Source organism: Rissa tridactyla, chromosome 6 (genome assembly GCF_028500815.1).
Source record: "Rissa tridactyla isolate bRisTri1 chromosome 6, bRisTri1.patW.cur.20221130, whole genome shotgun sequence".
Classification (NCBI taxonomy): Eukaryota; Metazoa; Chordata; class Aves; order Charadriiformes; family Laridae; genus Rissa; species Rissa tridactyla.
The window spans coordinates 68,023,731-68,047,743 of NC_071471.1; the positions used below are offsets into that span (position 1 = coordinate 68,023,731).

Here is a 24,013-nt window from a genome sequence, read left to right on the forward strand (position 1 = left end):
GGGGACTGGCCGCAGCTCAGCCGCCCCGTGCCAGGGGGATGCCCCGCCACACTTTGGATCCGGGGTTTTTTTTTGGGGGGGTAGGATGAACCTCTCTGCAGTGATCCAAGTCTGGCTGTAGACGGTGGAGCCGCTGCGTCGGCTTGAACGTGAGAAACATTCGTTTATCGCCCGAGTCTTCAGTGAGCAACGCCACGCTGCTGCAAAAATGTTCGCTGTAAAACGAAACACCAAAAAAAACCCTACCGGGTTCGCATCCCAGTGCTCACACTGGTTTGTTTCTCCCTGTTTGCTTCCTCCTGCCTTTTTAGGCTAGTTTCACAGAATGCCAAGAAACACAGCTTTGTGATCAGCAGCCTCTGACAGGAGTCGTGGTGCCCGTACACCTTCAAACCAAAAGCAGCTCTTTCCATTTAAAGGGTAAATTGGTACATTTACCTACTTATTTCTCTTCCCATAACATGCAAGCCAGGCAGACCGACCCACGGCGCAGTGCCGCTTGCAGTCTGGCTCTGCACAATATGCCGCCCTGTTAACTTGCCTAACAGCCCAAATGCAAGCCTCGGTACGTGTAAAACAGCCCCTTTAATTTAGCCCATAAAAGACTATTTCTGATTAGCGTCAGGTCAATTTAGTGTCCTTAGTACACTGCAGGGGTTTCCCAGACAGCTCCGTTCTCCTCCAAAGACCAAAGAACGCTCATCCCAAAGGTAATTTTGGCATTTAAATTAAACCACGGTAACTGTGTGCCTTTTTGCCTATTTCCAGATGACTGTAGTCAAAGAAAGTACAGCGACTCCTCGGTGCCCTGTAAAGATCCTGCACAAGAGAATGCGATAACCAACTCTTTAGCGAGCGGCTTAATAGGTTGTGAAAAGCCCGTCTCTAAAATTCATCACCAGCATTTCTAATGGTCTACGGACAAGTGAATGATGGGCTGATTTTTATTAAGTTTCACACAAAGGTGAATTAGTGTCTTTTGCTATGGCAACGGCAATAAAGGGATATAGAATGACTCCGAAAGGTCCTGGCTGGCTGGGGAAATTGGTTGACATTCTGCAAGCCTATTCAACCAGGAAAGGGTTTCATTATGTGCACTTCCCCCAGGTTGATGGGTCCCATCACGTGTCTCCCCCCAGTCCCACTGCCAGGGTTGGGACAAGACGAGAGCAGGAAAGAGAGAGCTCATCCAGACCCCTAAAATGGGTTTGGAAGGAAACCATCCTGCCAAAAGGAGGGAGAAGGACATGGTTAATTTTTACTTGCTGAAACACCTAGGAAAAAAAAAAAAAAACAAAACAAGGAAAGAAAAACACCAGGTCAAAGCCAGCTTGAGGCTTCCCACCAGCTCAGGCAAAGATTAAGTTCTGCTTCATCAGCTGATTCAGCGAACTGCGTACCCAGAGCTACAAGATACCTGGCGTGGGGACTGACTGCAGCTTAACGACAGGAGTTACGCTTTTTGCCGACCGAAAGGCCACGTACACCACCCCGGTCTTACAGCTGCTACGGCTGGTTTCTCGGTAGATGGACTATATGATGCCTTTCCCTTAAAACTTCAACGCTCTTTTCCATTGATCGCTGTCATCTTCTATAGATCCCACTACCCAGAGACTTGGTTAATGATACAAAAAATAACCAGAAGAAAGGGCATCCTCATTTTCACTCTGAAGGGAACAAACAGGGAATAAACCACAAGAGACTTAGCATTTAGGCTGGTGAATGTTACGTTGCTGGGGCAGGTTCCTATACTGTGCTTTTTTCTTCACCGGAGAATCTTGCACCTGTGTGGCAAAATACAGTCTTTCTCCACTTCCAGTTCAAAAATGCCATTAACTTGCCATAAGAACAGGAGTCTTGAAGTCTTGCGTGAACCCATCAAGCGCTTCAGCTGTCCTCTGCAAAGCTTGAGCCAAGCTGTTGATTTCTTCCCTACTGACTCTGGATCAAGTTAGTCGCTCCATCTTGTGTTCCTCACCTGCTCCCAAAGTCCTCACAGGGATTTAGTTTTGATTATCACTCAATTGTAGACTTGGAGAATAATTAAGGTGGGAAGGAGGGACTTTTGGAGGTCAGCTGGTCCAGCTCCCTGTTATCCAAACATTTCCATGCAGCTGCCTACTTCTAAATTCCTGAAAAATCTCTTGCACTTTATCCCTGAGCTTTACCTTACCTCTTGTCTTCTTGGCACAGCAACTGCTTGGTGGACTTTCACCCTCCCGCAGCGCTCGTAGTAGTTCATTGCACTGACTGCCTTGCCGGGGGATGTCGGAGTTCCTGGTGGGGCTGATTAAATACCACCTCTTGTTTTACAGAAAGAAGAACGGTGCCTTCAAAAGCGGCTTGGCAAATTCTTCTTGTCCGCGCGTTAGTGACATGCCCAGCTGGCCACACCGCAGTGAAATGGAGCATCGTGGCAGTTCCGGCTCCGAGGTGCCTTCGCTGCCAAAGGGGACCACAAATCACTTCGTCAAAGCAAAAATCAGCAGCGAGGAGTGACTAAAGGAGGGGGAAGAAACTGTCAGGAGTGTTTGAGGTCACAGCCTGAGGGGCCTAATCAATAAAAATAAATGGTAATCTTCCCCCAAGGAAATATTCTGTACCTTTTTATCTCATTTCTTCTGGAGTTGATAGAAGCAGAGGGGAAAGGCATTGACTTTTTGCTAGTTTTTATTTACTCAAATGCACTATATACTGACTGTCTTAGCTCCAACTTCACTGTTGTCTTACCTTACTTGAAATTCTTCCAGACAGCTTGATAAATGAGTTGTGAAGTGGTCCAGCATCGCTTGTTCTTTCTACAGCACTATCAATAGAATATGCTCTTAAAGTACAGATCCCCCAAATACCGGAGGGGAAAAAACCCTTTCAGGAGAGCAGCTGCACACTGCATATGTGCTATGTTTATGGAAAGAGTAAACATGAAAACCAGACACATTTGGTTTTAATTCACTTTGACTGACCCAAGGAGTCCTCCCCAGAGATAATACTCAGGTCAGTCCATAAATTTTCAAATACGCGTGCATGATTTTCGCTGCATGTCCTCTATTAAAAAAGCCAGAAAGTTGTACGGGGAAGGATTTCTCAGCAGACATCCAATAAAGACTCTGACACAAATCTGGTATAGTTGTGGACTATCTCACCACAGAGGCCAGCCATCGTACCAGCACACGCCGTGGCACAGATCAACAGTCCGTACAAAAACCTGCTTCTGTAGACAGAAGTACCTCATGTTACCGGAGGCAAGAGTCAGAGGCTCAGACACAACACATTGAATAATATCTTACCCTGCAAAGAGCCTCACTGAAGCCAACGGATGAAATCAGGGGCTCAGATACCATTCAACGCGGCTATCGCAATTTGATCCATGATTACAGCTTCTGGGAAAACGTTCCCACTTCTTCCCTCCACCCAGTTTTTAGACAAGTTGAAAGGATTTTGTCATAGAAGAGCAAATTTTTATTTTATCTTAGCTCTTAACAGCAACATAAAGCTGGAAAATCCTGAAGCGGGTGCCAGAACATGGCCCTATTAATTACAATCAAAATGTTGTAACGTTTTAAGTCCTCTATAGCAAATGGCAATGCTGGACCATACTGTGGTGTCCTGGCTCTCGTGGAGTCCACCTCATCAAAACATTCCTCACGGGCTTAGCCTTAAGCATCTGTTTATGCGGGCGGCTGAGCCCCAGCCATGCAACGCAACTGTTCTCTCCAAGAACTGTTCCTTTACCAACGGAGCTGAGCTAATCTGTCGCTGGAGAATGTTTCGATCTGCGGGGCTTCATATTTCACAGAATCACAGGATGGTTCGGGCTGGAAGGGACCTTAAAGACCATCTGGTTCCACCCCCTGCCCCAGGCAGGCACACCTCCCACCAGGCCAGGCTGCTCAAAGCCCCGTCCAGCCTGGCCTTGAACCCCTCCAGGGATTGGTTTAGTTCTGGTTTTTACTTCACCCACACGGAGAATGACAATTTTGACTTACCATTACAGCAACAACTGCCATTACACAATATAAAGGATGCAAATATAGGATGCCCCCCCATCACGCAACTAGAGAAAACTCACTTCTGATTTCCTTCCACCACTCTGATTTCACAGCGCTAACATCCCAGCAGTTCCTCTTTGCTGCATTTGGGGTTTCTTTTCTTTTTCAATTGCCTTTTTCTTGACATTGGTGACGATTCCAGTGTTATTTTAAGAGATGCTTAAGTGGTACCCAATTCAAGTCTCTTACATTGCTTTGAAATTTGAAAATCTTAAATTCACACAGACATAGCTGTAAGCACAGGAGGACAGCCCTGACGTACACCAATTTATCTTAATTCCCTAAACTCAAGCCAACTGCTCTCAGTAATATTCCACTGAGGAGGTGATATTGATGAAACTCAGCCAAACACGAGGGCAAATTCCCTTTTTTCAATTAGATGTTTTTAACATCTCCAAAACAGAGTTCCACCATGCGACAACATCTTGAATTAATTGAGCTACGGGCAATCCTCGTTCTTTTTGTGTACTATGAAATGTAGGAAACACAGATGCTGTCTGTTTAAACTGTCAAACAAGTTTCCTGATGGTAGCTATCATGTCTGCTACAGACTTGTTGGTTTAACAAATGTTGTGAATGCAAAGTTGGAACATGTGTGCAAAATATTCCAAGCTATAAACATCAGAATCATTAGAAGTTTGGTGAAGGTTTGTACCATCACCATGAGAAGAGCTGTAACTGCTCTGGCCGTTTTGCTGTAGGGTTTCAGGAAGGCGTTTCTATTTCAAATATGACCATACCTGTTGTGAAAAGCTTCACTGCCCAAAACAAGAGACCCTTAGTTAAAACTGCAGGCAACTAAGCAAATAGTTGGCACATAAAAAGCCTTCCATTTTTCTTGGTTCAAGTTAACAACAAAGAAAACACTGCGGGTAATTTATGGCCTCTCTTATTAGTACAAACCTTGAAAAATAGGAGGGTTAACCGAGCAAGAACATTGAGAAATCCCAGATACTGCATCCAATGGCCACATACCATCTTTCCACACACATTTCTATAATTGTTGAGAAGTATGACAAGCATGAGATCTTTACGGGCTAGACACACCAACGTTCCTACTGCAGGTGCGCAGCAGGGAAAAGGGACAAGGCCACGAGTGAAAACTTTCCGAAAAGGGATGAAATCGTGAGACGCGTGGTTATTCTACTGAGCTCCTGAAGTCAGAGGCGACACAATTTAGACAAATCATTGAGCTTATAAATTCATGTTACGCCCTAACTTCAACCTTTTAAGAAGGACAAGTGTTTACAGCTTTGCTAGAGTACACGGTTATTTCTTGGTCCAGAAGAACTTTATCTCCAGTAAAAACAAGATGCATAGACAATTTTTTTTGTATGTGTAGTACCACCAGAAAGCTCAGGAGATTGTAATCCCGATTTTAATCACTATAAAACACAGTAATGAACAACAGAATAGAGAGGTTTGAAAAAGGACCCCAGATGCTGGCTGAATCAGGAGCTGGGAAACCTCTTTCTTGTTATGTCAGAATCAGAGAATCACAGAATGACAGGGGTGGGAAGGGACCTCTGGAGATCATCCAGACCAACCCCCTGCCAGAGCAGGGTCACCCAGAGCAGGTGGCACAGGAACGCGTCCAGGCGGGTTTGGAATGTCTCCAGAGACGGAGACTCCACCACCTCTCTGGGCAGCCTGTGCCAGGGCTCTGCCACCCTCAAAGGAAAGAAGTTCCTCCTCATGTTTAGGTGGAACTTCCCATGGTCAAGTTTGTGCCTGTTACCTCTTGTCCTGTCGCTGGGCACCACTGAAAAGAGCCTGGCCCCATCCTCCTGACACCCACCCTTTCAGTATTTACAAGTGTTGGTAAGATCCCCCCTCAGTTGCCTTTTTTCCAGGCTGAAGAGACCCAAATCCCTCAGCCTTTCTTCATAAGAGAGGTGTTCCAGTCCCCTAATCGTCTTCGTAGCCCTGAATCAAGCTTTTTATTAAATATCCAACTATTACTACACATCACTGGCAACTGCAGGACTTTTAATGAGGAGAGACTGCTGGCTTTTAAAACCACCTTATCATTTCTGCTTGATGCAGAGTAAGAAAAAATGATTACACTGCGTGGAGTCCGTTCAGAAGAGAGCTCAGGCTCGCTGAAGGCCAGATACCGGTATATTTGATTGCCCTGACCTTACTTTTGAGAAAAGCGGAGTCACTTTTAAAGGCCTCAACAACTTTGTAAGGGTAGGAAACCATCCGGCATTCAGCTCTCTAGCTGGTAGAGCAGCTTACCTGCCACACAGCCACACTCCGTAAGAGTCATTCAGAGCGATGGGATTTTGTGGAACCATCAAAGCACTTCCAAGTACCAGCAAATTGAAAAACAAGGTGCCCACAGGGAGAGTCATGACATTGTGAAGCTGTAGCTCCAAGGCTGTTTGGATCAATGTACAATGTGCTGTTCACAGGACTTAATCAAACAATTACAGCCCTCCCGTTGATTGTCTTTGTTTTCTGCCGTGAATCAATAGATTATCAACTGTAAATGTCAATGCTTTCGTTCTTTCCTAGGAGGTCACTCTGCAAGGTAATACTGAAGAACACACATCACTTGGCTAAATATGCTTTTGAATTGCTAGCTACGGATAAACATTTCAATTTCTAAAGAGTCTAAAGAACTGCAAGATGCTCATTGCAAAAGAAAAACTGAGGATACAATAAAAAAAAAAAACAAAGGAAATGTGAATGGAAAAGCAGATGTTAAAAAGCATCAAAATCTTCAGGCATAGAAAGCGTATTCCTCCTTGTGAATGGGAGGTATATTTTGACAGCTTCACTCCTTTGGATTGAGTGGGTTTCTGTTAGGAGAGTTCTGCCTATTTGGAAACGGCCATTTTTCATTTTAGCAAGTCTCATTTTCTATTTCAGTGTCCTGCTTTTCCCAATTATGGAAACAATAAGTCTTATTCTTATTTTACAATACAAGGCAATAAAAGGAAAATATAGACTTAAAAAGACTAATATAGACTATTAAAAGCAGATTGAAAGAAGACACATAAGCTCTAATTTCATTACGTGGCCCTCAGATTCCTAGAGTATCTCTATGCAGTTAAATAGGCCCATGGCTAGAGGAGTTGTGAGAGGGGAGTTTTAGATGAGATATCAGGAAGAAATTCTTTGCTGTGAGGGCGATGAGCCCCTGGCCCAGGTTGCCCAGAGAAGCTGTGGCTGCCCCATCCCTGGAGGGGTTCAAGGCCAGGCTGGACGGGGCTCGGAGCAACCTGGTCTGGTGGGAGGTGTCCCTGCCCAGGGCAGGGGGTGGAACCAGATGGTCTTTAAGGTCCCTTCCAACCCAAACCATTCTGTGATTCTACGATCTCCACCTGGAGCAGGTACGGATTTGGAGCGAAGGGTTTGAAGCCAGTTATCAGATGGGGGTTTGAAGCTGGTCAGTGTAAAACTGAAGACGACACATTAGTCAAGGTGCAGCGTTATTCCAGTGGCTTTGTTGCCAGGTCCCACCTGGGGATGCTACCTTTTATCCATGCAAACGCTCTTCTCATCCCAACTGAATCCTTCAGCTGCTGAAGAGGTTTGTCAGACTCCTGCCATGTTTATTTTTGCTGAGAAGGCAGCGTCTCACATAAACCCTAATTACAACTGGGTGAGACTGTGCTAATTTATTCCTGGCTGAAATGTTCTGATGCTTTCCAAATGAAAGAAAGAAGCGACAGAAATAACTGCTGTCGCATAGTGCCATGGAATGTAAGAATGAGAATGCCCCTCCATAAAAGTATTTTCAGGAGACAGAGGGAACAAGCTTTAAGAGTTATCATCAAGCGTGCAAGCTCTCAAGGATGTTAACATAGCAAGAAGACTATAAAAACACAATATATAATAATATTATAGAATATTATACCATAATATTATACAATAACCAGGAAATCAAATGTGCTGATTTGAAAGGCCAGCAAGGGAGAAGTCGTCTCTCTCCTGAAGACCAGGGAGGACCTTAAGGCACCACCATCCCTTGAGAAGAGGTGCAATAACTGGAGCAGGACATTCCTTCGAACCCCAGTTCCTCCGAGCCCTCTACCTTGTTCCTGGAAGGCAGTGATTCACTCCCTTTACTGAAGCCAGCTTAGAAAGGAGTATTTACGAGACATCTGGGATTTTATGGACTGCAAAAATTTCAGGGATGAGGATAATCTCAACTTGAGGACACATGCAGCAGCTGTCACAGCAAAGCCTCTTCCAGGTTTCTGGGCACTGCAATAATGTAGTTGTATGAAAAATAATAAATAATTTTAAATTGGAAACCTTGTTTTTCAACTGATCTGTCTTTGACCGCTTTTATCTTGAGCAATAGAGACGAATATATTCACAAAACAAACGGGTTGCAATGCCCTTGGCAATAAAGAAAAGCGTTGCAGTCTCCTGACCTCTAAATTCAGTATTAGAACCCTTATTTTGATATCATTTTATTCCCTGCATCGGTGAGAAAAAATCCTGACATGAAAACAACTTAGGTTAAAAACAAAAGGAAAAGGAGAAAGCAGAAAAATAATGTGCTTTTTATCTTTTTTTAGCTTTAACCTCACCAAGACATCTATTGACAATGAAGAGATTTATTATTTTATTTTTTTTAATTTCAGGATAGGTATGAACTGAGCAGTGATTTTTTTTAAATAAAATTTTGTGTTTTACTTAAACATCAATTGGCTTCTGAAAAGAGAGGGCCTTGGCAAGGGAATGGACAAGCTATCAGTAACTGGAAGTGCAACTGCTAAGTTAATCGTCGGCGAGTGCAGAAAACACCTCTCTTGCACCAGAAGATGCAAGCACACTTGGTTCATTTTTGGAGATCACATTTTTCCCGAGATGCACTGATTTAGTTGTTGCCATCCCATTGAGAAATATAAGGCAGCTGTCAAAACGCATGCAATAAACAGTACATAGACATTATTAACGCTCCCACTGCACACAGTTTGGTAGGAGTTGATCAATGCAATTAAAACATGGACAGGAATAGCAAGAGTTACTTCATCTAGAACAGCATCAAAAGCATTTCGAGATGGGTCCCTCTGCCACCTGGCCTCTCCTAAAGTGTTCTGTGGACCTTAATTTCAGCCATATATTAGTAGCATAATTTACCTAGTCATTTAAAATCTAGAACATTTGTCTTGAAATACCTTTTAATCCTGAATTGTCACAAACATGTGCTTCATTCAGCTAATGAAGTGCAGAACTTTGCCAACCGCACCTGACAATAATTTTTTTTTTTCCTGATATACCACAATTAAGAGCAGAGTAAAACATTAGACTGGGAATGAGATGTTAATAAAAGAGACCCAGAAAACGTGGATGCTCAGACAAGAAGTAACGTTGGTGCTACAATGAAGTTCGCAAGCTGGACCGTGCCCTCTGGTGGCTGCAGGTTGAGAGCATTTAAGGAAAGAAAAATCATGTTTCCTGGTAGAGTAAAGGTTGGTTCTTCACTGTATTTAATAAAGTGTGGTAGATAAATAGAAAATATGGATCTGTGTTAAACAGAAAAATCATTTAGGATAGCGAAAATTATTATTTTGAAAAAACAACGTTCATTTGCCGATGTAAAACAGTGAAATAATTATTACTTTGATTACTGGAGCAGCTGGCACTAAAAGAAGTGGACTAATGGGGGAATACTTAAGAAAGCTCAATAAAATATCTTAAAAACGGGACTATCTGGAATCGTAATTGGAATCAGTCAGATTAGAAAGAAACCCAGCAGGCTCACTTGGCAACAGTCTTCAAAATGTCTAGAGACGTTGCAAAGAGGAACCTCAGCGATCGCTCTTCATATTCAGGTAGGTCAAAGCAAACCAGGTTCACTTGCAACCAAACGTACAAAAAATAAATACCAGATAGTAAAACCTTCCAATAACAAGGCTACTACTCCCTGCAGAAAATCACTCTGAGGAACTGCCTGAACTGCCTTGGTTAGAGATTCCCACCAAGGGAGGGATCGAGGGATGGTGGATGTGTTCTTGCCCTGCTTCAGCCTGGAGAAGAGAAGGCAGGGGAGAAGCAGCAAACAATTTTTGGAAGTCCCATCCAGCCTACACTTTTCTGCCTCTACGTAGACATCAGAAAATTTCAACACAATTCACGCAATTTCATTCCTTAACTCCGTTATTTTGCTAAAAACACAGTACGCTGACCTTAACTCCCCCCCCTTAATATTCTACAATGCTCCATTGATTCTTCCTGGGCAATGATAATCAGATGTCACAGACAAAGGGAAATGAATGAAATCTGACACATTTATTTTAAAGCCTGCAGCAGACTAAATTGTAAATAAACCCTGCTTTTTCCGCAGCACAAAGGTTGCAGACTGACTGTCCCTGTGGACTCTGCTCTCTTCTCACTCCTTAATAGACTTTCTAACACTTTCTTTTGTCCTAAGAGCAATCTCTCAGCAGGGCTTTTGGCAGACACGTGTATTATGTGTCAAAACCCAAGTGGAAATAACTGATGGGAAGCACAAAAATCCGATGGGAATAGTTATAATAAGGAAATGAATAAACATAAAACCAGTAAAATATAACCACAAAGAGATACAGCCAGAAGCTTCTGACCTGTTACTTGATTTGTCTAAGACCGGTAAGAGCCACTGTTTTCAGAATTAAGATTGTTTGTATTACTATAGATAGCATTAACGTATGCTATACTTGGTTTTATATGTTAATTTCACATATTTACTTTCCTGTTTATTTTAATACTGTTAGAAAACAAAGCGCTCACAAGATGAACTATAAATGTGCTACAAAATGGATAGAATAGATCAATTTATAGAATACTAATTTATTTAGGAATCCACTGACCACAACTAGCACCTGGGTACTATGTTTATTAACAGTATGAGATACTACCGTACATCTATATCCTGTAAATGTGTATTGGCTTATACAACATATTTTATAGTGCGCATTATCTTTGTATTTAAGCAGTTCTATTCACAAAGTGTTCTGCTGGGTGTTTGTATACTTAGCCGCTTAGTCACCATGCTTTTCAAAAAAACTCCTACAAAAGGAGCTTATTATAACCAGCCTTGCTGGTATACTCATTTGGTTAGCAGCTACCACTGAAATTAAATAGTGTTATTTATATCGTTTGTTTGCCACAGTGCTTTTTTATTTCCCCAGTGAGACTAATATCTGCTTCGTAAGTAAAGGCAAATCACACACTACTTGCCTGTTAATGCCCGGCTGACCCGCAGCCACCTTCGGTTCCTCTCTCTGTCACCCCCGGCCACCGCCAACCCTTCCACTGTAGGTTCCACCACCCTCAGCTGGTGCTCAAGCCTGCCGGAGGCACACAGCTCACCACGCTGGCCTCCTCAGGACAGCCACGGCGTCAGGGCTTGGAAACTCTCCATCACTTCGACTAACTTAAGAAAACAAATCATCTGGCACGTGGAAACGCAATCTGGCTTTTTTTATGCTCAGTGTGTGAGATCACACGCAAGAGGCGCTGAAGGTGCAGTTTTATAAATATACTGGGTACGATACGTGGCTACGATGCCGCTGGAAATGCTGATGATTTCCCTGAAACGTGGTGATGAATTCTGCCCTAAATATTGTCTACACCCTTCCAAATGCAGACTCGTCCTGTAGCAAGACTGGGACAGATGAGCAAGAAGAACCATTAAAGCTTGGTGGGGGACGGTGGCGATGGAAAGGCTGATGAGGAGAGCACGTAATCCATGTCTGAAGGATTATCTGGAACAACCAGAATGAGAGGGAATTCAGAAATACATGGCTGATCAGAATGATTGTCTGGCAAAGACATTACCAGAACTGCAAAGAATGATGGATGTAGGCTCCAAAGGAGCAATGAAACAGAAGAAATAAATACTCCCAGGAAGCAGGATCTGAAGGACAGAGCCTTGGGCACTGCACCACCGCAAGCCTCGGCACACCAAAATCTCAAGCCATGGAATGACTGGGCTTCGACAAAAGTCTCATTCAGGAACCCAGAATTAGCTGGAATTCTGCCCCATTCAGCAGGAAAAGGAATCAGTGGGATTATCTTTGGGAATGTAACCCAGATTTCTGTGCTGCTTCCTTCAAAGAAAGTGTGGGGTTTTCCCACTAACTAGAAATGGTGTAGCCTGACTAAAATAAATAGCTAGCCCCGTCTACTCTCCATTTGTGAAAAGCCTACCTCTTTATTCTATTTGCAAAAGAATTATAGTGTCTCTCTCAAAGCATAAACTCTTCATTAATCTGTCTAGCTGGAACTAAAATTTAGTTCTAAAATACTGGCATATGTTTTGACCTGACAGCTATCCCTTCTAATCACTGATACTCTTTGACTTCCCCAATTATGCTGTTCACTGGATGCTTAGTTGACCTCCAAGAGAATGAATTTCAACCAAATAAGACAGAAGTCACATTCAGAGCTATTAAATATTTACCGAGACTAGAAATAACTTTATTTTCTATACTTACAAGTCAAACAGGCCTGCTGAAAAGCAATTTACAAACTCAACATGCGGGTTCTTTTGCATTTACGGAAATGTGTGGATGCTGGAAATGAGTAAGCTCCCCATTTATTTCCAATTAAAAAAAGTGTGGTATTTTTTAACACTGGTCACGGCTCTGCATTTTCTTACCACCACGTTATGCCCATTTATCAACAGATGATAGAACAAGGTAACCTTACTTTAGGGATTAACTCTCACAAACTAACTACACTAAAAAACCCTTGTGAAATATTTTGTACTAAATTAAATATCTCTAGCTTCAATAACTCTCAATGACAACATCTTATTAAATAAAATTATAGCAGTGGTCAATTTTCACTTCCACTGAAGTCAATGGCAAAACTTACAGAACTTCATCCTCAGACTCTATTCCACTTCTAAAACAGGGATAGAGTAATCAGTCCCGAAAAATACTGCACCAATTTTCTTCTAAAATAACACTAGAGAAGTGAGTCAGGTCTCAGCATACCGCATCAGATGAATTTTTGAGTTCACGTTGACCTTTTTATTTTTTTTTTTTTTTTTAATATATGTGTGTATTTGAGTTCAGTAAGAGCCGGAAGGGCAGCGCGCCGTGGTGCTGCAGTTCCCGTGGAGGTCAGAAAGTGAAAGCACCATTTCGGAATTCACAGGAAATGGTCATTTACCTTTAGTGGTCACACTAATGACAACTTCAAGCCGTACTCAATTTTCAGTTTTATACTTATCTCACTTTTCTTTAACTGCAGGCCTTAAAAGCTCCCCCGGAGCAACAGAGCATCAGAGAGAAGCCTAATACACCTCCAGAAGGCGCACCAGTAGCAGTGGGCACAAAAAGATGGGAGCTCTTCAAGAGCTCTGCATGGTGACGTGAGGTCTGCTCCCTTGCAATTTAACAGAAACTTTAACTTCTCCAGGAGCACAGCGAGGCCATCATTAAATGGTTTTGATCATCTTTAAGGTTCTGCAAGTCATACTGGAATTCCTGTGTGCCCATTAACCTTTTTATATGATATAATATCAATTTTGTTGTTTATTTTGGTTCTAAGCCACCTGGGCATCACTGCTTTTCAACACATTGTGTAGGCAGAAAATGTTATACCATTTGACATTTCACTGAGTGGCAAGAGTATGGTCTCCACAGAAAGGAACGTTTTATAATAATGTTCTTAAGTAGTATTTAGCAGTTCTCCCGCGGCAGTAGCTTTAGATATGATATGGACAAACTAGATTGTAAATTATACAGAAACTTCTCGGTCCCAGGCAGCAGACGAACACACACCAGATATAATGCTGACAGAAATACTCAATTTTGTTGCAGACTGGGAGCTGAGCAATACAGTACTTCCAAATTAATAAAACATAAAATTACCTTTTTTAATTCGTGTTGAAGCTGTACTCTATATGAATTATATTACAATGATCACTCAGATATGGGGAAAAAAAAGTTAAATCTACAATGTACTTGAATCCCAAAATTCTTACATCTGTTCCACATAAAAATCAACAATTAATAATATTGGCCAAGTGTCTAAAATTAAAACGAAGTCCTGAACAATTGGAGATGTAACTCTCAGAGGGTAAAACTGAATCTGGTTCCTTTCTGGGGAAAAACACCTACACATATATTCCTGAATAAGAATCTTTCTTCAAAGGTTAACAGGAAACTTCAAGTTGATTCAAGGTAAATACTAGCTCCTGTTATCCAAGAAGATAAAAAACATAAATGCATTGGTATTGTTACAATGTTGTAATACATTACTGAATTATACAACGGTGTTATTCCCAAAAATTCCTACAACTTGTATGACTTGATAGGGACACGGAACACCAATGACAATGTTCACGTGTCAGATAATAAAGTGCTTTCATAAAGCATCACAAATCCCTGCGTTTTCAACAGAAGCATTTAGTAAAATGTTATTAAAGATGTTAACCTGTGAGCTGCTGCACCATCAACAAAACAGTCAGTAAAAATGCAGGAATGTGACATTTAAGTCTTCCAATACAATTCTGCAGAACATAATTGCAACAAAACCCAGCAGTGGTACCTCACGTCTGTTTTTCAGCACAGTTCTGAAATGTGCACTGAAGAGCTATAGGATAAACCTTCCTCTATTTCACGTTACTGATGTGCAGTAAAATATCCACTCTTTTTAGACAAAGGATAAGGCTTATACCAAAAAACCACTGTGCCGCTTGGCTGCATATCTTTGGTATATCTATAGTGCAACTATTCTGTTTCTTCTCCAGAGGGGAAAGATCTCCAAAGCACTGCACGCCCTGCCACTGAGAATCAACCATGAACTCCTACATTCGCTAGGACCTCAGGCACTAACCTACTGCTCTAAACAAATGAAGAACGTGCAGTGAAAATAATTTCCTCCGCTTTTTAAATATACTATTGAAATAAAATTAAACCATGCCAGATTTCACATAAGAAAGTAACGGCACATTTCAATTCTCTTGCAAGAGTTCAGGAGCATACAAATGTGAGCATAAATTTCATGGCAACTTTTAATGCCAGATATCCAAGGTGCTATTTGAAAACATTTGTAATTTAATTATCGTTAACCTAGATTTAGTCAATCTTCATTTCTACAAAAAAGACACCTGGTTTTTCATTTTGCTTACTTAGAATTATTCAAAATGCATAGAAAGGCTAGAACTACTTAATTAAGATATATTGCAAGCATGTTTTTCTAAACTTATATTGCTAAAGCCTTGCTGTATTGTAAGTTTTATTGGAGTTGACCTTTAAACACAGTACCATGTATTCACACAAGCCTAGATATATACCTGCGTTTCATACTGCTATTTGAGTCGGCATACCAACACACAACTATAGTACATATCACCCAGTGGCAGTGCAACAAAACGTAGCGCCATCGAAATGCCATTTAATGATTTTTTTTTCAACTTCTAAACAACAACATTCTTTCTGAACAGGTCTGTCCAACCAAACTTGCGTATTGGTGAACACTGGCTTCGTCGCTCGGCCCCTTCCTTCTTTTCTTATACACGCTGTAAGGCATCACGGTTCTCTTGTGAAGTACTCGCACTCTGCCCAGCTCCTTAATACGACCTTCATCAACTGCAAAGAGAACCAGAGAACACAAAAATTAGTTATGGATATTGTCCATACGATCTTAATTTACGCAACTAACTTCAATATGCCTAATGAAAACTGTATGAAGTAATAAAACTAACCTGCAGATGAACAGTAGATGAAAGCAGAGCTGATTTACAGACCAGCCTTCTTGAATCAAGCTTGAAAACAAAACCTAGCTTGCAAAGTAAGTGTATTTGCGGTGCGTGAAAAAATAAATCATGCATCGCACGTTTCTAATGGCGATATAGAGCATTTCTGAAAATACCTCTACTGCTGTATTTTAAAATTCATGTTCATTTAATGCTCACTGGAGCCCACTGCCAGAAGTGAAACTCTATCTGGGAAATACTTTCAAACCCAACCGACCAGGAGAGACTTGCTGTTCTTGCCATGTTGCACTTAATTATTGCACCGCTTGCAAAATCCACCAGCACAGAGCCCTCCCTTTCCCCCATTCTGAAAAGCGTATTAAAACCAGGGAGAAGCCTCCACTGTTTGCCTTCAGTAAGTACCAGGCAATAAACTGCCTTCCCAGGTGAAGCTCCTTGGCCCTCCAGCCCCCATCTTTTTTACCCCATCTCTACTGGTTTCTGAGTTTCTCTAGTAGAATGAACTTAAACACACGCCCTTACTTCAAGTCTGATCCCCAAGCTCTGCAGACCAACAGAGTTAGCACATACACACACCAGAGTCGAGTCTTATTAACCTCATCTACAGACCCCTCGCGACTTAATTTAGCCAGAATCATACACATAAGAGCATCGTTGAACAAGTTAAAACTGCTTGATTTTTATGAATCCAATTGATGCTACTACTGCTGAATAATAACGTTATATAGCCGCTGCGTGTCAGAAAGATTGGCCCTACAGTGCTAGAAAACTCTTTAAAGAGAGGGAACATGCCACACGCCTGAGGCCATCGCAGGATAAATTAATAAAATTATTACAAAATACTGGTGAAAGACTTTCTGAACTTCAGGTTTAAAAAGCCACCAATGTTTAAGAGTCAACTTAAACACAGAAGCTGAAATATGAGTTTGAGAATAGAACCATATAAATTCAAATGGTAATAGAGATGGTCAGCATCGGGGGACATAAACTCTGCAAAGACTCGATTTTTTCAGCATCAGGACAGTATTCCAACTGAAGAGTCAGCACAGGTAAGTATAAGTACTGCATCAATCTGCCCCAAATTAAAACATTTGATATGTTCATGTATTTGCTTCATTTAGGTTAGAACATCTAAGGCTCCTTGAACGGGATCTGAATGGCATCCACTCTACACCGTTCCCCGCTTACAACACCCGCAGTGAAGCCTTCTGCTCCTCATCGGCTGACTCAAAATCAAACCAACTGCTGTGGAAAACCAGGTAATTCAAATAGCTATTGCATGGGCAAAAATAGGTGGGTGGGTTTTTTTTTTAATAAGAGAATAAAGAGAGGATGGACTTTCTCAGCAAGTTTCACAAATGGCAATAGATCCAAAGTGCCAAGGGTATGAATCCGTCAACAAATCCTGTCTTTCTTTTTCCATACCTGAAGCTCACTAGGCTTGCCGCAGGTAAGCTAAGCAACTTGGCTGCAAGAATCTGAAAAAACCTTTAAGACAAATCTCTATTCAAATACGGTCCTTACTATAGAAAACCTAAATATTCTTTATAATTTATTAAAGACAAAGTAGGTCATTAAATGCTTTTCTTTGCAACACATTCTTAAGAACCTGCCCCTATTCATCCACAGAAACGCCTTGCAAACATTTTTCTGCCAATAGCCTGAATTTAGTATGTGAAACTTAACGAAGCTTGCTTTACAAAGTTTAGAATGACTTCATTACTTTTATCTATGTTTTGATTCCTAACATGAAAGCACAATGTATTTCTTAAGACTTAGCTAGGAAAACGTGGTTTGAAGGCAGAAAGTCTGAACAGTACTTGCTAAGATTGCATTCTCCACTAATTATTGTTGGCAATTGCTTTAGATAAACACCCAAGTCAAAAACACTTTACGGCTTTCTCTCCCTCTTTGAAATCCATTAGGTTTTTGATGTGTGGCCAAGACCTCTCTGATATCCCAATAGGCTGGTTTTACTACCAGCCCTACTGCCTCTTCTATTACATCCTCCTCCTTGCTCAAAGTTCACCAAGGAAACATTTGCGAGTTTAGCTTCTGGAGGTGACACAAGTGTAAAGTTATTTTAACTTCTTAAATTGGAAAGTTTATATTTACTGCACCTCTAGGCTGACTGTAAGTTTGTGTCCTGAAATGGATTTACGCCAAGCCTGCTCTTCGTAGCCTTGTGCCAAAACGCACTTTCAAAGCCGTTCACTACTCGCTGTTTGATAGTCATTGCTGTCAAATAATACTGAACCTGATACTCTGGATGAGCTCATCTTTTGGCTTGGAGCGTTCCTGGCCCCAGATTCCATTTCTTACAGCAACTAACACTACCGTACCTTCAGTTTCACTGTAGCCTTACCAGCTCAGCTCAACTCTGCTCTTGTTGCTCAGCATTTACACCCTTACTCCACTTTTCCTCATTAAATCAAGCGCAGTCGGCGCATTATCCTCCTTGCAGTCAGGCCCACGCTAGCTCCAGCTGGGCAGCTATAGGGAACTTACCATGATGAGGGTTCTAGCAAATTTATTAAGCACTACAGCCAAGCGTTTTCTGGGGATTAGCAAGGCTTGCCAGACCATGCTGTAGACCAGCCCTTTCTTGGCCTGCAGCAGAGGTTTATAATGCAACCCTCAGGCAGGAGAAGGCTCTCCCAGAGCACTCAAGAAAGTATCAATATCTTGGAAAAAATCACTGTATTATGAATACTTCAGACACGTTTTAAGCTTAACGCAGACAGTATAAACTACATATACAGAGGGGAGATTTAGATTAGATACCAGGAAGAAATTCTTTGCTGTGAGGGTGGTGAGCCCCTGGCCCAGGTTGCCCAGAGAAGCTGTGGCTGCCCCATCCCGGGAGGGGTTCAAGGCCAGGCTGGACAGGGCTTGGAGCAACCTGGGCTGGTGGGAGGTGTCCCAACCTAAACCATTCTATGATTCTATGATATATGAAACTCCCCAACGCGGTTGGTGTGGCTCAGTTCTCGGAAATGACAGGTACTTTCAATCCGCAGAGTTGAATTTTCTGAAGTTTAGTTTCCTTACGCATCTATCATCAAACTGTATTGATAGATAGAACTGAATTAAGGGATAAAACCTTGTATGTTTTTTTATGTCAAGGGACGGTGTCTCTTGTGTAGACTACAGTTAATCAACAGCTCCATGAGAAGATAACCTTCAAAAAGGCAAAGTCCCAAGAATTCAAGTGGACATTTAGCAGTACTGTACCTCCTTCTTGTACTATTGTTCATTTATAATATTTTGTTAATAGAACTGCTTCCACCAAATTCAGTCATTTCAAGTGATAAAGAGGAAGTGTTTCCAGAGGTGTTTGGAGAGAATGCACAGAAATATACATAGATATTGGTATCATTCAACCTTGCCACCATGAACCCATAAAAAAATTGCAAAGAGGCATTAAAATTCATTGTTTCCCACCCCCATATCACTATGAAATGCAATTCATACATGGAGGATTTCTTTTCTGAAAAAAACAAAGCATATCAGATATGTTGCTAAGTATCAGTAAAAAAAACAAAGTAAAAAGCAGAAGTGATCTAAAGCCCCTCTACGCAATGGTTTGTCTTGGCAGATGTCAGGCAGATATCGGTTTGATTTCTTGGCCCAGCTACACACACATACGGGTCTTCGGCAACAGCATAGGCAGCATTGCCGAGCGACACCGAGTAACAAGCTAAAAGTAACAGCAGTGGTCTTCAAAGGCAGCCTCAGCCAGCAATCGGCCCCAGGAATACTTTTATACTCGTGGGACGGGGAGGAATGTGAAGACAGGAAGCCTGACATACTCCTGTACAATTCATTTCTCGCACAACCCGAAGTTCCCCCCAAATACGCAAGCTCCCTCCCCAAATCAGAAAATTGAGTTTCAAATGCTGATACGCATTCCTGCTGAAATAGCAACGTAAAATAAGGAGGGGGAATTATTTTACCATTTCTATTCACAGCAATAGCATCGGCATGCATTTACATAGAAATTCAAAGTTTCACGTTCTGATTTTTTTTTCTTACAGCGTAGGAATTGATTAGCATTTTTATAAAATTATTTTGGGAAGCCAACATCCCAATATTTTTATTCTCTGAGTGCATTAATCTTTATTATTGCTACCTAATATAAGCTGAAGTGAAAAAACAGCTACATCTGGCCAGGAAGCCGGGTAAGGATGTGCAAAGCCGAACAACTGAAACTCGGGGAGCGAGTTCTGCAACAGCCTCCTCCGACTCTACGCAGGCTCAGAGCCAACATCGCGTTGAAAAAAGTCTGACGGTTCAAAGGTTTTTGTGGCAAACTATTACTAAAGCAGCTTTTCGGTGGTGGAAATTTGGGTCAAGCTGGTTTTGATCACTACTGCGCTGGAAAGCCAGCCTGCAGTGGCCCCGCGGGATGGGTGCCCAGTTAGCGGTATCTCTTCCCTCATCCTCTTGAATATATTCCTCACAAACACAGCATTTTTAAATCCATCGGGCATAATCTAGAGATGCAAGCAAGCTAACTTTTTAATATTTTTTTTTCTCCATTTACAGGAAAATAAGTAAAAAAAGCATTAAAAATTAGTGACAAAATTATTAACTTTCTTATTTTTAAAATAGGATAAGGAAAATTGCCAATCTAAAAAAAAAAAAAAAACACATTAGTCACAGGAAAATATTTCTTACATTTTCTGTATAAGAAGCCTTACAGAGGCCGGGCATTTCTAATTCAAGAAAAGACACACGGCACTCCTGCAAAGCTCTGAAATGACGCTGTTTCTGGTCATAAGTTTCAGTTTCCTTAAATGCTACCTAAACTCCCTGGAATAAAGAAAGTATTTGACGATCTTCACTTTGTGCTTCTGCATCCACACTACACAGAGATTTTATTTTCTCCTCTGCAAGATGAAACAGTGGAAGAAAGGAAGGAAACAGGCAAAGAACCAGTTCTAATTCAAAATTTAAAATATTTAAAATTGTGCCATTAACTGAAACCTGTGATTCACTTTGAAAGGAGTCTTTGAAGGAAACTCCCACATAAATAACTCGCGTTACAAATTAGTTTCCATTTTGCTTAAAAACGGAATCTCAGAAAAACTATTTTTACCTCTAAAAATTAAATCCACAGGAAAAAAAAGAAGTACGAAGACCAACACTTCACAAGTGCTGTACTTTCAGACTGGCAGCACAAAGGGGATGTTGGATTTGGGGTTTTTTTTCAAGTTGTTCTCAGATTTAATTTTCAATTTTGAACCAGTTGGGACTTGCATCGTTTTTAAAGATGAACACAGCATTCATGTTTTCCGAATTAAAGAAAAATAACAGGTTTAAAATTCAATTTAAAAATCTTCGTGATACCTAGGCTTTTAAACTCGGTGTAAAAATGATCCAAAGAAGCACCCATCCTTTGCTGGTTACACTACGGCAATGTCCATTTATTTGAGAAACACTACAGCCTTGTCAAATTTTTTTTGGAGAAAAACTACATCTGGTTTACATGACCTTGTCACAGTTAATGATCAATGATTTGAAAACAAAGAAACTTTAAAAGGAAACAAATTAACTTTTCACATTTTATGTCTGAAATGTAGGAGGTATTAACTACTGGAAACAGAAAACGTTTCTACTTCAAATCGGAAGTCTAATGTATCTGACCTTTGAATTTAAGCTCATTTCTTACTCAATTTAAAGCATTATTTCTTCTCCTTCCCCAGCAAAGCATAGGAAGTCGTCCTCAAAAACAAAACAGACAATACACAGCGACGAGACAAGCAACACACATTAACAGTAATATTTCTATAAAACAGCGAGTTGAAATGTGTTTCAATCATACTAGACTCATACTTTAAGAAATATCAAAGACCGCTATGCTTTAGGGTATAAAAATACTAACTTGAACCAAAATAAGAGTACAGTTAAAATGAAGCATAAGCAACAAAAAAAAAAAAAAAAAATCAATGAAAAGAATTCTTAATTAAGACCAGAAAGCACAAGTCACAAAGGAAGTACAGTAGGAAGCTCAGGGTACTCTCAACCAGCCGACTCTTTGCAGTTACTCTAACAAGAAAAAACCCTGAACCTTTGAAATCATTGTTCAAAAAGAGAAGGTTTCTAATGAGAAAAATGCATCTTATCAAAATATTACCAAAGATCCTCAAAACATGAAGGCAGAAGAATGACAGTTTTACAGGTATAACTTATAGGGAACCTTAAAATACGTAAAGAGAAGAAGTTGCAACAAGGGTAAATCCTAAAGATGTCTTCCGAACGAAACTTTTGGGCTTTGTGCCTGAAATCATACAACTGGTTTATGATTTGCAATTCAATCTTGAGAAGCAAGCAGACTAATCACTTGACAAAACCCATTCCAAATCCACTAACCCTGCTGCGCCACGCGGAAACAATAACTCATTGTGTTTTGACTCTTATTATTCTAGTAGTAAACATGAAAAGGGGCCAATGGAAAACATTTCCTGTGAATACAACAATTCAGAGCCGTTCTCCTTCTCAGCTGTAATTCACAGCAATCTGCAAAGGCTTCTGGCTTACCTGCTAATACAATCCTTTGACTACATTGCTAACACTAAAATCCAAGTATGAGCCGCTGGACACATTTGAAAGAGATGCACATAAAATAATAAGTATAAAATTACCAGTTTATTTATGAGGAGGTCTCATATGATACAATTATTCTAACCTACCTCAGTTTATTATCCTGAAACACGGTGACTGAGAAATGGCTACCAAAGGGCTAGATTTAAATGATATTGATATTTCTCCAAGGACTTGGCTTTTCAGGGATGCACTATAAAAAAACAAAAAACAACTAGTAGTACCTGCGAAAATGTTAGTTAAATGAGACTGAACAACTTCTTATCTGAAAACAGTATCCAGTGCCTCCAAAGTCAAGATAATAAGGCAAGGGAAAAAGGAAAAAAAAAGAATATAAACTAGTAGATGGCAAGTTGACAAAGATAACTATTTCACTTTTGGATGCTCTTCCAGAAGACAAAATGAACCAGTCAACTCTTTTGAAGTTGTATCCATGACACTATCCTTGATGACTTTGGATACGAGAAACGAGAATGTGAATTGACAATGAAGGATATTAACTGCATGCCTGGGGGCTTTTGTGGTTGTTCGGTTTTTTTTCTTTTTTTGTCTTTTTGCTTGTTTTAAAAACCCTTTTTGATCATCTAGTCAACTTTGAATTGTGCATTCAGTTTAACTGCAGCAGAGTCACAGCAGGTACAGCCCGGGTTTCAACGCACGAACACTGGGAGGCCCCAGTCCTGTGCGTGGCACCACAGACTCTCTCCCTGTTATGGTTTGAGAAGACCCATAACAATTTATTGTCATTTAGACAATTATTCTATCACCCAATGACCCCTCCCCACCCAGGACGGGGAATCAGGGAAAGCAAGGAAACAAGAGGGTTGAAATATAAATGGATTTAATAGGATAAGACTGAATAATTAACAAGGATACTAAAGAACCAGTATTAATCCTGATACTAATATAAGATACACGAGAATTATACTCAGCCAATTGTATCACTAGGAAGCCGTGCACTCCCAGCAGGGGACAGTAAATGTGGGACACTGTGAGCTCAACGGCTTCGGCAGGAAGGGAAGGGCTCAGGGGTCTGGCACTGGGGCAAGGAGTTCTCTGGACTGCCTCCATCAAGGGAGAGAGAAACTACACAGCAAACTTTCTAATTTATATCGAATGTGACGTTCGTGGTATGAAATAACCCTGTTGGCCGGCTTGGGTCAAATGCCCAGGCCTCGCTCCTCCTCATCCTTGCACCTGGCCAGGCTTGAAAACACTGAGACCTTGAATCCCACATAGCCTACCTGGCTATGAAGTAAATTTTTTCACAAATTCAGACACTAGTGTCTTCTAAAAGTGCAGTTTTCCCCAGCATTAGAAGAGAAATTAGGCCTGTGTTGCTCAACCCAGGACACTCCCTAAACCCGGCAATCAGCAGAGCACACAAGGTGGTTTTACAGACCCAGGCTTGCGAGGTCAAGCCTATAAGCTCAGTCATACCCCAACTCATTTTTGCTTGGCTCCATAAGCACTTCCAATGCATTATTCTAAACCTATCATGAGGTTCTGGGAAGGTCTGTTCGCTCTGAGGCAGCACTGATGAGCCTGATTAAGTTTCATCCTGCATCAGATGCCTCTCCCTAGTGCTTCTGAGAACCTCTTCTCTTCCTCAAAGCATCCCAGTTATTCAGAACAACACAGAGCAACACAGGAATGTTCAGTATGTTGAGCTGCTCAT

At 41.2% G+C, this 24,013-nt stretch overlaps 1 protein-coding gene across 6 annotated transcripts in view; it reads right to left on the reverse strand.

The window, feature by feature from the left end:
* Positions 1-12,447: 12,447 nt before the first annotated feature.
* The window catches only part of ATE1 (arginyltransferase 1), an 84,919-nt gene continuing 73,353 nt past the window's right edge, over positions 12,448-24,013 (reverse strand). For all 6 annotated transcript variants that reach the window (XM_054206598.1, XM_054206595.1, XM_054206596.1 and 3 more), the window contains one exon: positions 12,448-15,601. In XM_054206598.1, the coding sequence (XP_054062573.1) occupies positions 15,423-15,601 (179 nt within the window). In that variant the 3' untranslated portion in view covers positions 12,448-15,422. The remainder of the gene's footprint in view (positions 15,602-24,013) is intronic.